The sequence below is a fragment of the Cervus canadensis genome, chromosome 3, assembly GCF_019320065.1.
Source record: "Cervus canadensis isolate Bull #8, Minnesota chromosome 3, ASM1932006v1, whole genome shotgun sequence".
Lineage (NCBI taxonomy): Eukaryota > Metazoa > Chordata > Mammalia > Artiodactyla > Cervidae > Cervus > Cervus canadensis.
In genome coordinates, this window is record NC_057388.1 from 53,183,552 (window position 1) to 53,198,428 (window position 14,877).

At 37.7% G+C, this 14,877-nt stretch overlaps 1 protein-coding gene across 3 annotated transcripts in view; it reads left to right on the forward strand.

The window, feature by feature from the left end:
- The window catches only part of DOCK4 (dedicator of cytokinesis 4), a 471,517-nt gene that overhangs the window by 241,467 nt on the left and 215,173 nt on the right, over positions 1-14,877 (forward strand). For all 3 annotated transcript variants that reach the window (XM_043463173.1, XM_043463171.1, XM_043463172.1), the window contains exons 9-11: positions 9,691-9,772; positions 10,531-10,591; positions 14,583-14,715. In XM_043463173.1, coding sequence (XP_043319108.1) covers positions 9,691-9,772; positions 10,531-10,591; positions 14,583-14,715 — 276 coding nt within the window. The remainder of the gene's footprint in view (positions 1-9,690; positions 9,773-10,530; positions 10,592-14,582; positions 14,716-14,877) is intronic.

Consider the following 14,877-nt stretch of genomic DNA (forward strand, 5'->3'; position numbering starts at 1 on the left):
ACATTATGTTGCATATACAAAAATATTGCTTTAGAGGTGTAGTGATGTTAATAGGAGAGATTTTCAGAAACGGACCAGGAGGAGGATGTAAATTAAAAGAAACAAATAACTGTGTTCATGCTGCGAGAACACACAACATAGAAGTGATCCACTGTTTTTCTCTGTAGCATTTTAAGAGCCATACAATTCCAGTTATTTTTTGAAATTGTGAATTATTATATTATTATAAGAAAAAGTGACTGGAATTTTAAGGGGTAAAAAACTGAAAACTCATTGAATAAGTGGATTTAGATTGACTTTATCATCCCCTTTAGCTCCAGACACTGTGCAGCCTATTTGTCTCATGGTGCTTTGTGCAGTGTTTTAGAAATTGATCAGATTTAACCCACATTCCTGTGTTTTAAAAGATTACCAGATTGGTGTTCTTTTCACCAGGATTCTTATCAGCTGTGTCTTTCCTCCTCTGCCCTGTCTGCTGCCTAGAGGGAATTCAGATTAATTTAGTTTCCCTTAATTCGCTACTAACTAAATCATGCTTACACAGAGCAACCCAACTTGCTAGGACTTCTTTGCTCTTCACTGACATTTGTTTTGTAAGTGATTCAACACCAACAAAAGAATTGTTCATGATATGGCCCTAGTTAGTTCCTTTTTTGAAGATAAGGCTACCCTCTTGTTATCTTTCTGTTCCCAGAACCTTGCAGAATGCCCTACACAGGCTGGGCATTGATACGGTTAAAAGTAATTTACAAATCTGTCACTATTGTTGAGGCAAAGTATGAAAAGATCATGTCATTGTTGTCTTTTTTTTTTTTTTTTTGCTGTTTTCCTTCATCTCCAGTGACAATGTGCTTCTTGATAAGAGAGAGAACTCAAGGTTGAGTGCATCAGAAAAGTCCATAGTTTTGTTTCATGCTCTCTTGGGTTAAGCAGAGGTATGCTCTTAGATATGTCTCTATGGGAGCAGGGAGCATCATTTGCAAAATCTGTTTTAGAAAAAAAAAGTAAATAAAAGCTGGCAGATAAATTTATAGACTATCCTCGACTTACAGTGTTTCAATAGGGTTTTTTGACTTTCCAGTGGTATGAAAGCAATGAACATTCACTGAAAACTGTACTTGGAATTTTGATCTTTCCCTGGGCTAGCCATGTGAGCTATAGAGCTATAGTACTCTGTTGAAGCTAAGTGGGTTTATCAGGACGTAACCCTATAAGCTGAGGAAAATCTGTGTAGCATCTTTTCCTAAGTACTTCCATTTGGAGATCTTTGATAAAAAAGCTAAACAGAGACTGCGTCTTTTTATTTCAGTTGAGCGTCAGAGATCACATGCTATTGTTGTTGAATCACTGATCTTCATTCATTCAGCAAACAATTACTGATCGAGCACTGTCCCCAGGCACTGATCTGGACACTGGGGACACATCAATGAATAAAAAATTTAAAAATTATTGCCCTCCCAAAACTTACATTTTGTTGATCTTCAAAAGACTATTAAGCTTGAAATCAAGGAATATTTTTAAACACTAGAGTTTCTCTGTGTATGTAATCAATATGCTGTTTTCATTTTACAAAGATATTTGTGGTGTCTAGAGCAGTGCTTCCTAAACTTCTCAGTGCATTTTCCAACCTACTAACACTGTAGAGCTCTTCAGAAAATAATGTACTTATTCTCATACACATGAATATTTGCATTTCAATGCAGAGGCCTTGTAGTTTCCTGGTTAAAAAGAAAAAGCATTTGACCTTTAGAAAGTCCAATTGCATGCATCATCTAGTTAATAAATAGTATTGAATGATGAGTGTAGTTGATAATTTTTTTTGATTGAAGTATAGTTGATTTACAACATTGTATTAGTTTCAGATGTATAGCAAATTGATTCCGTTAAACACATACATATGTTTTTCTCAGATTCTTTTCCATTACAGATTATTATACTTCCCTGTGCTATGTAGCAAATCTTTATCTATTTTTATATATAGTGGTATACATCTGTTAATCCTGTACTCCTAATTTATCCTTCCCCTATTCCCGATACCTTTCCCCTTTGGTGACCACCATAAGTTTTCATTTTTTTAAGTTATAATGAATATAAAGAATCTGTCAGTATCAGTAAGCTGTTGAAAGGGACATTTGATTTTGGTTTATTTCATTTTAAAACTTAGGACATATTTTTGAGATGATGGATGTATGAAAGATATTTTACTTACTGTTTTTGCAGGGCTTGAATTACTTGGATTTTTATTATTTATTCTGTTTTCATAAAGGTTTCCTTTACCTTTGCAAAGAACTGCATGCTTCAACCCAGAATAGTTATAAAGAGCTCAGGTTTGCTTTACTTTCAAGATTCCTTATTATAGATACTTTCCCTAACAAAGAACCATTGTTAGAAAGGTCAAAATAATTACTGTATATAAATCAGAGCAATTCCTCCTTCATGAAATGTCATAGATACAGTGTTTACCATAATCAAATTAATGAAAATTCCAAGAATAAGCATAAGACATTCTGCCTAAAAACAAGCTTTCCTATTTCACAGTCCCTGGTTCTGTTGACCAGATCGCATTATCACCTACTTTTAGTTACCTCTCAGGAGCTTTTTTCTAGTGAAATTCTTAATGAGTTCTCTAGAGATAGACACAAGCATTTTCCTGAGTTGCCTAATTGAACAGTTTAACTGTTTCTAAGGATTTTACTTGAATTCAACAATGGGATTTTTAGAACATCAACTTTTTAGAACTTATTGCCATTATGGATTTTCTCAAATCAACAGTTGATCCAAATCTTTTCTTTCGTTCATTGGTCTATCAGCAGGTGGTCTGTACATCACTTATTTGTAACTTTAAACCGCATTCCTTTTTTGAGCTTTACCTTCCTAAAAAGAGTTCTGATTCAACTAGCTTTATACTCTGAAAGAAAAAAAACAAAACATGAAATGGTTTTAAGTCATTCTAACTAGTAAGAAAGAATCAGCTTGATGTTCAGCATTGGCTATAGAGTTGACTATAGTTTAAAAAATTATCTTCTTTTTCATTGTTCAACTAAAGCAAAATCCTTTATTGTCCTAACAAAGCATCCCTTTAGTTGACTGCTTAGTCCTTCAGCTTTAAATATTTGTCAAGTGAATCTGGGTTTGGACAGTAATATTAAAAAAGAAAACTCAGAATCTGTCTGCTCTTTAAGTAAACTACTGTGGAAATCCTGGTATCAACGATCCTTCTTGTTTCATTTCCCTCTAGTTAGCAGAAGAGCTCATGACCCTTGTGTTGCTTTACTTTTAAAATTAGAAAGCATATTAATAGCTTTATCTAGGAAGACTTGCTTGAGGAGTTGCTTTTATTTATTGACAAGGAAGCACTTTGTTTGCATCCGTCATATGTTGGGAGACAAAGGGGAGAAGCCATTGACCTGAACATATCAGGCATGTGTTGCCTGTTTCCAAAGGACAGTCAGCAATTCTGACTGATTAGAGCTTAAGCATTTGGGTCAAAACTGTGGCCGTTAACTGTGACTGTGCTTTTAAACATTCAAGAGCTTTTAGATCCATATTCCAGTAAGTCAGGAACCCCAGGCTGGGACCTGGGCTTTCTACAGGTCCCCAGGGGAATGTTGTGCACACCCACGTTAGGAGATGGCCTGGCCGACAGCCCCTTCTGCTGTGCCATGGTGACACTGAAACAGTCCAGTGGCCGCCCCAGGGCAGCCGGCGCACTTTCCCCTCACTTCCCAGAGTATCTTACCTGGCCGGTGGCAGTACCAGCTCCCGGTACTGTGACTAGAATGCTCCGTGGGTTGTGCTTTGCCACTTGTCCTAGGAAAGAACACAGTAACAGTTCCCTGCGCAGGTTGTTGGAAGCAGCTTACAATGTTAGTCAATCAGAAAGCATTTGAGAAAATGCAGGAGAAACAGTGAAACAGAAGCACTGAGATCAACATCTATCGTGTACTATGGCGTTTTGGGGAGAGGCCCTAAAGTCAGCTCAGCAGAGCCTTTTTCTTTCCTCTTCTCCTTCCATCTTCTTGCTCCGAATGCTTCCTCCTTGGCTCTTGGCGCATCTCCCTGCATGACTACTCAATGTACAATAAATAGTAATTGTCCTCACACACAGCATAGTTATATTTAAGACAAGGAACTTGGTTCTTTCAGAGATGCTACATGGGGTATTTTTTTGGTACAGCTGTTTTATAAAATATGCATGCCTGTGTGCTAAGTTGCTTCAGTGGTATCTGACTCTGTGTGACCCCATGGACTGTAGCCTGGCAGACACTGCTGTCCATGGGATTCTCCAGGCAAGAATACTGGAGTGTGTTGCTGTGACCTGCTCCGGGGCTCTTCCCGACCCAGGGGTGACACCTGTGTCTCCTGCATTGCAGGTGGATTCTTTACTGCTGAGCCACCAGGGAAGCCTTCTATCAAGTATAAGCACAAAAGAACCAGATAGTTCTTTTTCCAGTTTGTGTACCAGAACACAACCATCCAAGTGTTTTCTCTCTTTTGTTACTGTTGCTTTTGGAGAACATAAATTTATTTCAGTGTTTTAACTGTCCAAAATGATTTTGAAAGTATTCTTTGCAATTTTTGTGGATTAGTCAGACTTCAACTTCAATATATTATCATCATGAATTACTGTATAAAATATACATTGTGTAACTTTCACAAACATTAAACCACTAGGTAGCTATACATTGTGTAACTTTCACAAACATTAAACCACTAGGCATTCCTAACTATAGGTACATTGCTTCTTATGAGAAGGGAGCTATAGAGTTATAAACAAAAATTCATATAGAGAAATAAAAAAATGTCCTTGATGCTGGTCATCCCTAACTATGGGTACATTGCTCTGTGAAAGCAAATGATTGTCCTAGGAATGCTGTTATCGGAGAGTCACTTGATATGATGACTCAGAAAGCTGGGAGGACCCTCCCACATCTGTCCAGAAGGCCTCCAAGACCCTAGGTAGGGCCTTTAGAAGGACAGCTGCTTCTGCGTGTTAAAAGGAGGAGTGGGAAGATAGGAGCATCCTATCCTGCTGAGAAGAGAAGCCATTGGGGTCTTCAGATCCCTACTGTGCCACCCATGTTATTTGCATCATTGGTAAGAACTTTTCTACCAACTATGCTGTTGAAACAGACCTAAACTCCCTAAACACAGATAGGTTTGTGGCTTTATTTATTTTTGTCTGGCTTCATGAATGTTTTAATAATTATTTTTGTATTTTATTGTACATATTCACAATAAAAACCCTGGGTTCACATGATATGGTTAGACTTGCTCTTTTTGTGTCTGTTATGAGGTGTTCTGTTCTTATGAAGATAGCTTTGTGGTTAAGACCTGAGACTTTGGAATCAGACCCTGGAAATTAATTTCTTGGCTCCATCCTTGACTGACCATGCAACTTTGGCCAATTTACCCAGTATCTCCAAGCTCCAGCTTTCTCATTTGTAAAGTGAGGATGGGAGGGGCTCCTCCCTTATAGGGTGATTGTGAGACTTAGAGAAAATCCGTATAAAATGTATGTATTTTATTTTGAGTTGTACTATTTTCCCCTGGGATATCTGGGGATGAATATGCCCACTGTTACTTCACTATCTTGGTTTTCTCAAATCCTTTTTAGAAGAAGGCACATTATAAATAATAAATAATTGTGATTTTTTATTCTTTATTTCCAAAGACATAATTTACTCTTGTTGATTTATCACACAGTGATTCATAATGGCTCACACAAGGAATTCAGGTGGACACTAAATTTCTCTGGCAGTGAAATTTCCTCTGGGAGCGCATAGCACTGTAAGGGGAAGTCAAATGATGATTTTTCTCTGCTACTAATAATATCAAATCCCATTTCTTCAGTGTTGCTGAAAGTGTTCTATGTGCTAATTCATTGTTTGATGATGAAGAAGGAGGCATTCCCGTTTGAAAATATGTCACCATAGATACTTCCATTACAATATATTTGTTATAATAAAGACCTAGAATGTGCGTGGTGGACAGAGTTACATGGCATGGACTAGAATCTAGAGTGGCCTTGAAGTTAATTAGGTGACTCTCACGTCTGATGGTAAGGTGCCATTGATTGATATGTCCGTGGAGAATTTCATGTGTTTCGCTACCATGAAGTGTAAAAGATGTTACATGGAAGAGAGCGAACGTTGCTACCTAATAATTTGTATTTTTTTCCTAAAAGATTGTATTTGTTCAGTCTTTAAATACCTAGAAGGTACCAAATCGTTAGTTGATATCTGGGAATGGAAATAGGAAGTATGCACATCTTATAATAGAACACTTTTTTTGCTTTGTTTTTAAACTTTTTATTTTCTTGGAGTATAGCCACTTAACAATATTGTGGTAGTTGTAGATAGACAGCAAAGGGACTCAGCCATACATACATGTATCCATTCGCTCCCAACCTCCCCTTCTCTTCCAGGCTGGTAATAGGACAATTTTTTAATTGATGAAAACTAATTTTGTTTTCTAATCAGAGTTGCCACTCTTTGAATCAACTGTAGAAAGTTGAAAATATCTTTGTGGGTGGCCACAAAAGTTTTTGAAAGAATTTTAGAAGATGTGCCATAGTGGAATGTCACTGACTTATTTAGTTTCTTCCCTTGCCTTAAAGGCAACATGTGGGCATTCTCCAAATGTGTGTGAGTGTGTGAAAGCATGAAAATGTTTATCACTCAGTCCTGTCTGACTCTGTGTGACCTCCTCTGTCCATGGCATTCTCCAGGCAAGAAAACTGGAGAGAGGTGCTATGCCCTCCTCCAGGGGATATTCCCGGCCCAGGGACTGAACCCACATCTCTTGCGTCTCCTGCACTGGCAGATGGGTGACAGGTTCTTTAACACTAATATCATCTGGTGAGCATGTGGGTGGGTATTTATTTGTAATTCAAAGACTCTGAAATGTTTTGCTGTAGTTCTTTTCTTTTCTTCTGAAACCATTTGCCGATTAAGTGGTTGCTGTATCACTAAAGCTGAAAGAAATTGAGTTTGTATACCAACAGCTTGTCACCAGATGAATAAAAAAGATTTTGTTTAATTGACCATAAGAGAGTTTTTCCCCCTCTTAGAAGTCTGTGTTTTAAGGAAATTGCACATGACTTTTTTCTCTGTAGTACCCATCTTCAGTCTATTTTTAGACTGAAGGCATGCTTAAGTTAAGGGATATGGCTTAGTAAATATTGATATTCTTTCTGAAACAGGATATGATATAATACTTGCATAATCAGGATTCTGTCTAGACTAGTGAAATTAAAATAGTGACAGAGCAAAAGGAATCTCTGAAATGGAATGCTTTAGAAAACATTTTACCAAAATATTGATAAAATTTGTGAATATAAAATATTATTTTATATCAACATTAAAGTTAAGGTCTCAATATCTGGAATGCCATGTTGACTTTTGTATATTAATATTTTTGTTATTTATCATTTTGACTGACCTTTCAGAAGATAAAGTGGCATTTATTTTGAATGTTTTAGTCTGTAAGAGTAGTCTCAAACATAAATGCACCTCAAAAATATAGAATGGAGCATGCTGCCTATAATCAGCAGAAAATGATCACACTGTTTTCATTTGGGGCTAAAATATAATCAATAAATATGTCAGTAGGTGCGGACTAAGAAGCAAAACCAAATACTGGTCTTAAACTTTAGGAGCTTTGACCAACTAAAACCAAATACTTAGATCTTTCTGAAGCTTCGCATTTGTTTAGCAAAGAATTTATTTCCAAAGTCATTTTTCTAAGAATACTTCATTGAAAAAATTACCAAGGAATACTTTCAAGCCAGGGATGGCTTTGAAACCTACTAAATCAAGTTTAGCCCAGAAAGAATATGGAGAGAGTTAGGACCAGGCTTGACTGAGTCAGATGAATGACTTCTTCCCTATCTCAATAATCTGTAAATATTCTCAGTTATTCTATGAAGTAGAGAAAGAATTTATTTTATAGCATTCAAATGAAGGTAGGTGTTATGTGGCATAGAATTCCTACTCAGTCACACATCAGCTCTGTGATCTTGAACAAAACTATTTACTATTTCTTAGTTTTCCCAACTATAAAATGACAGAATAAGAGTATTGTGAGGGTAAAAGAGATCAATCCGTGTAAAGTCCTTAACAGAGTGCCCATTCTCAAATAAAAAATAGTGTTTTCTTAAAGAAGTAGTGTTACCTAGTGCTATGATTATTTTCAAGTGTAATTCATTTTTCCCCAAGATGAATTTGAAATAATAGTGAATATTCTTCCACTCTGAGGTGAGCTTGCAGTCCTTTGCCATGAATTATAGTAAATGACAATTGAATAAGATTAATTTAACTCTGCAGTCTTGGTCGAATCTGTCATTTCCAGCCTCTGCCTCAGAATTATATGGGAACTTCGTAGGCTTCATTTGAGAATCCTTGCAGCAATTTATATTCTCTTCATCAGATCTCATCGGCCACTGCTCTATGGAATAAGACATAGGTAATAGGTGCAGGAAGTGACCCCATAGACATGTGTATTGCTTGCGCTTTGTTGTGTGAAAGATCAGGGATAGGCATTAAAAAAGGACAGGGTGAGCCAGGTAGTTGAATCTGTTAAATATATCTGTCTTGATTTAGATGGCAAAAGAGAATAAAAATGTTCCAAAACAGCCATAAATTTAAAACCATATGCTTCCTTAGAGATCTGATTATGGTTCTCATTTCTCCCCCTGTAGGGGAGAAGGGAGATTTTGATATAAATACAGCACCATTATTTATGGCAAGAACCAAGTGATGAATATGCATGGAGACTTGGAAGGGTCTGAGTCCTCCTGATGCTCTGCTCTCCCTTTCTCTGCCTGATCCCTAGACCGAAGGAAGCTACTGACCAAGGCCATGCCATTTACTAATTTCACATTTTGGAGATGTTAGCTGTGTGTTCTCTGCCTGAGGCAGCCAGCCATTTGATTCTACCATGGGCACCAGGATATTGAAATTCAGAAGCTTGTGGTAGCTGGTACATTAATGTGGGGGCAAGGGTGATACTCATTTTTTTTTAATATAAATATTGTAACACATTACCTTGAAATGACTTGAATTAGTGACTGATCAACAGCATTATTTGTATTTGCATTATATCCAGGTGTTGCTGCGATTTCAATTGCAAGTTCTGCAGGCATTGTGAGGTTTTCTATTTCTTTGTGGACCAAAGAATATTCAGGTTTCACTACCTGGTCTCTCTTTTTGTGTTTTGGATTAGGTTTATAGGAGCATAAAATACTAAGCCTTCTAATGGATTGTTAGTACTTGGAATAGTGTTCATGTATGATGTGAAGTAAATACAATGACACAAAGCATGAAAAATAATTTTAGGTACAAATACACAGAACATGTTAAGTCAGATTTTTTCCTTTTAGTGTCCTTGTTTCTACTTTTTAAAGTAATAGTGATGATTTCATGGATATGGAAACTTTCTAAAAGTTCTTTTTTTTGTTTGCATATGTATGTTTTCTGCTTTTGCACATTCTGCTTTGCTAGCTTTGTCAGAAGTGAAGCAAATGTTTACTGTCTTGGGTGCTCTTCTAATTTATATACACAGTTTTGATATTAGTGAAAAGCCTAAAAAATTTTGAGTTTAACCCTTAGGACAAAGAGCAGCTAGAAAGGTGACGAGTCCTTAAATATTAATTAATTCTAAAAATATTCAACTTCTTTTCTCTTGTAGTGAGAGATTTTTCTTGAGGCTAAATAGAAACGGTCTTCCCAAAGCCCCAGATAAACCAGAACGACACTGCTCTCTCTTCGTGGTAAGTGGATCTTGTTTTATCAAGGAGGCAGATTCTTTCTTAAGTACTTTATCTTATTTAAGAGAGTAAGTTATTATGAGAGAACATAGTGGATTTGCTGAAACTTTGTAAATAACACACAAATTACAGTGAAAGTGGAATGAAAGTGTTAGTTGCTCAGTGGTGTCTAACTCTTTGCCCATCAGGCTCCACTGTCCAGGGGATTTCCCAGGCAAGAATACTGGAGTAGGTTGCCATTTGCTCCTCCAGGGAATCTTCCCGACACAAGGATCAAACCCAGATCTCCTGCATTGCAGGAGATTGTTTGCTGTCAGAGCCGCCAGGGAAGAGTGTAAATTACAATAATGCCCTGAAATCTGAATGCCAGCTTTCACAACACACCTTTGTTCCTTCAGTGTGTGTGAGAGCCTGTTCTCTATGGCCGAAGCCCAGCGTGACAGGGCTCAGAGTGGCACGTGCTATTTAGTATTTATTTAAGAAATGTTTAAAGAATGAGTGAACCAGAGACTGAAAAAAGAATGGGCTTTTCTTTTTTAAGTCTTATTTGATATCTGTAGGCTTACAGTAAAGTTGATCACAGTGGTCTTTTTAGAACAGGATTTGAATTATGTGCTTCTGCTCCAAAAAAAAAAAAAAATCCATTAAGAATGTTCATATGTGTCTTTCTTCTGTTATTTGTTAAAACAATGTGCTATGCCCTGTAAGTGCTTCTGCCTAAAGGATGAGTTCTACAATGACCAGGCTTTGTTTTTTGGTAGGATTTGGGCAGCAGCGAGCTCAGGAAGGACATCTACATCACTGTGCACATCATCCGAATCGGTAGGTGTGACGCTCGGTGTGACAGGAGCACGGCGGGGAGAATCGCCGCGAGGTTTCTGTGTACTCGTGGTTTATGTGCTGACTGGATCCAAAAGAAGTCCAAGCAAGATCCGAATCCAATATTCGCAGAATTTGGGATTCTGGTCTCCCCAAACGCTCACACCGCCATAAATAGAGTTTGTTCTCTGTCCATATAAGTCATTAGTTAGTTTGCTGCATTTCATTTTGTTTTATTGGACTTTCTAAAAATATTGGATTCATACACTTGGTATTTGTCTACTCAAATTCTAATTTCTGTTAACAGCATACATTAAACTTTTAGGAGCTGGATTTTCTACACATTTATGAAAACTTTACACCAACTGGCATTTCCCAAAGTGTGGAAGGCTGCAGAGCATTATTACACTGGGTGCTATAAGAAAAAGGCTATGAAAAACTGAGTGCTGTATATATATTTTTCACTTGTATAATTTCATCAGCTTATTAAAGAGTCTGAGAAATCCTACAGGGAAGAATAAAATTGCTTCTCTAACTTTGTTGACCCTAGCTCTCTCCAGATTTGATTTGACTGTGGAAACACTTATATAATGTAACACTTACTAACCTCTTGCAGAACACACTTTCAGTGTTCTACAATGCCCTTGCACATCAAAACCAAAACATGGTCCTAGGTTTACACATATAAGACCTCTAAAAGCAGGCATTTTATGGCAGAGGAAATACATGGTGGAACCTAAGTCATTTCTCTAGGAAAGCTAACCAACTGATGCTGAGAACCGGCTCCCCGTTCCTCACTAACTGCTACACGGCTTGCTGAGGAGACTTCTGCAGGACAGTAATATCTCACCATGCAGTCCTGCATGGTGACTTTTATTTTTTTTTTATGGTTTTTTATTTTATACACACGATGACCCCATTTTGCATTGAGAGAGACTATAAAACGTTGTTTCAACAAAGATTTTCTCAGCATTTTTTCCTCATAAAAGTCTGTTCTTAAAACCCATTTAATTTTATCCTCTTTTTATATTTGAGGGACAGCAGAAATAAGTAAATAAGTGAACTGTCTTTGGTTTTGTTTTAATTTTCTTTTTATACATGAGTATGGGGTGTAGAAATTGGAAAGAGTCTTTTAAAATGGTCAACCTTGTAATGCGTGTTTCTGTGTATTTATGAGATAAGAGCCTCTGTCTGTGCCTAGGATGGCAGGGGTGCAGTTTATGTAATTCTTTGTGGTTTTTTAAAATGTATTCAAATTTGTCACAGCAATTGTTAATGTAAAATGTGATTTTGGACATCTTCATGTAAACATGGATACAATTTGAATATAATCTTCTACAAGGTTGAGATAAAAAGTAAACCACTTTAGCTTTCAGAACTTGTAGAGAAGTATCTACAGGTTTTTGGTGGTAGAAAATGATCACATGTCTTGCTTGCCCATGGGCTGGGTATCTCTGTCCTTCACTCCCAGGATACAGTTGAGGAAACGACTGCATAGTATTACCCATCACAGGGCTGCCTTTCAGATACCTGGCATTTGATTAGTGGCTGTATATTTTACTAAGCTATTTATGATCATTAAGTCATCAGAATGAATGTTGAATCCCAAATTACCTACCTTCCTTCCCTAAGCTTTGGTCAAATTAACTCTATATTGACATTACTGCAAAAACTTGCCTGATGATCAGTCCAGTAATAATGGAGGTAAGAAACTCAGAAAGGTTAAGATTTAATCTGCTTCAGTGAAATGAAGGAGTGGAAGATCCTTGTCTATCAGGGACAAATAGAAAAATCATTCTAGAAAAGAGTAAGAACTTTTCCTAGAATATTCCTTGCATGGACTTAGTAAGAAAAGGGCACACTGGCCTGCACTGGCTGCCGAGACGGGAGTGACAGCACCTGCCCTGGAATTTGAGGCCTGGTCTTCGATCAGAAAGAAGGGGAGGAAATAAAGAGAGAGAGTTTCCACACACTAGATTCATGAATAACTGCATGATTTCTATGACTGGTTCAACTTGCGACAAAACAGATAATGGCCATTCATAACTATAAAGGGCAGACCTGAACAGAAATACTTATAGTGCTTATTTATCAACCCAACAAACTTAGTTAGTCTTTTACCACATTCATTTATACCCACCACACAACTTTTTAATAATTTTAGGTATATTTATCCCTTTTTTATCATGAATAATTATTATAGGCTTTCACCATAAAACAAAAGCATCTCTAATGTATTTTCTACCATAGGGAATACCGATTCCTCTTACCAGTATATTTGTAGTTATTGAAACTATTTGCATATTCACCCAACCAATAGCCCTAGCTATATGACTAACAGCTAATATTACAGCTGAACACCTACTAATTCATGTAATTCGAAGAACAACCTTTGCTCTAATAATTATTAGTCCTACTACAGCCTTCATTACATTTATTGTCCTTGTTTTGCTTACTATTCTTGAGTTCACAGTAGCCAGGTTTACATATTCACCCTGTTAATAAGCCTGGACCCACATGACCCCCTGCGCTGCCTGCATGTACACTCAGTTGTGGCTGATTCTTCGTGACCCCATGGATTGCAGCCCACCAGGCTCCTCTGCCCATGGGATTCTCAGGGCAAGAATACTGGAGTGGGTTGCCATTCCCTTCTCCTGGGGGTCTTTCCGACCCAGGGATCACACCCACATTCCTTGCGTCTCCTACATTGGCAGGTGAATTCTCTACCACCGCATCTGGGAAACCCTGTACCTACATGGTAATACCTAATGATTCGCCAACCCATGCATGCCACATAGTGAACACCGGTCCCTGGTCTCAGAGGAGTCCTCTCAACTCTTTTTATAGTGTTGAGTCTAGCACATGATTCCATTGTAAATCAGCATCTTATTATCCTTAGGCCTGTTAATCAATATATTAGTAATATACCAATGAAAATGAAACATCATCCAAGAAAGTACATTTCAAGACTGTCACACATTAATTATTCAAAAGGGACTTCAACAGGGAAAAACCCTTTTCATTATGTCAGAAATCCTCTTCTTTTTGTTGTTTTTTCTGTGGTTTTTACCACCATTAAGTGGTATTCCAGCTTCTGTTTATAAGTATTACTCTGAAGTTGATATATCAGAGGGGCAATTTTCCTTTTTTACTGAAGAATGAAAGCCAAATTGAATACTGCCATTCGTTTCTTTTTTTCTATTTAGCATTGGATTTGGAAAAGTACTAGAGCCATGCAGACATGTTGTAGCAGGACTTCAGTCAGGTGGAAACAATGTACAGATCTGTTCCCTAGCATCTGGAAACAGACTGACAGACTTTTTTCATTATTTCTCCTCACTTTAGCTTGTTATGTTACAGCTCCAGTGTGCTTTTTGCTTTCCGTTTTCAAAATAACCTGTTGGTAATTAAATGCAACGATAAATTAAAACAGTATGTCAACCACAGACTTAAAAACACCTAACAATTTAAACAAGTAGAAACCATTTCAGGGTTAAAAAAGGATCCCTGGAAACCTCAGTCTGCATACTGAGTCAGGAAAGAATATGCTCATTTGCTCATCTGTGCTTACTTGCTATACCTTCAGGTAATCTCAAATCACTTCTTTTCAGAGGTGAAATGTTTGAAATCATTTTTTGAAATATGGAGAATCTTACAAGTAGAAAATGAAATGGGCACCCTTACTTTTTGGATGCAGTTCTCCTGGGGTGCCTTCGTGAATGCTTCGGGAAGGGTACCCACACATGGGCTCAGCTTCAGTCTTCATGTTTTATAGGTAACAGCCAATGGCCAGAGTTTGCACTGCGTACCCAAGGTCACACAACTATGTGATCTGAGGGGAGAGTTCAGAACGGAGGCAGCAGTTGCCCCAACTCTGTGTCTTTACCATCACCCGTTACATTTCATATGACTTATATTATGGCTGTATGTGTCTCGTCTTAAGCTGGATTAATCAAATGGCTCCTTGAACTAGGTGTGCTTTTTCGTTGAACAGGTCGAATGGGGGCAGGAGAAAAAAAGAATGCCTGCAGTGTCCAGTACCGGCGACCCTTTGGCTGTGCAGTTCTTAGCATTGCTGACCTGCTGACGGGAGAGACGAAAGATGACCTCATCCTGAAAGTGTACATGTAAGAAGCTTGCACATGATGTGGACTGGGGTGGGCATGGGGGTACATGGGCATCCTATGTGGTGAATCCTGCTTTCTGTGGGTAATGGAAGAGACAGGGATGGGCCAAGTTTATGAGCCATTCCTCAAAAATTTAATAATCTCTAGGCCTTCTACAATTAA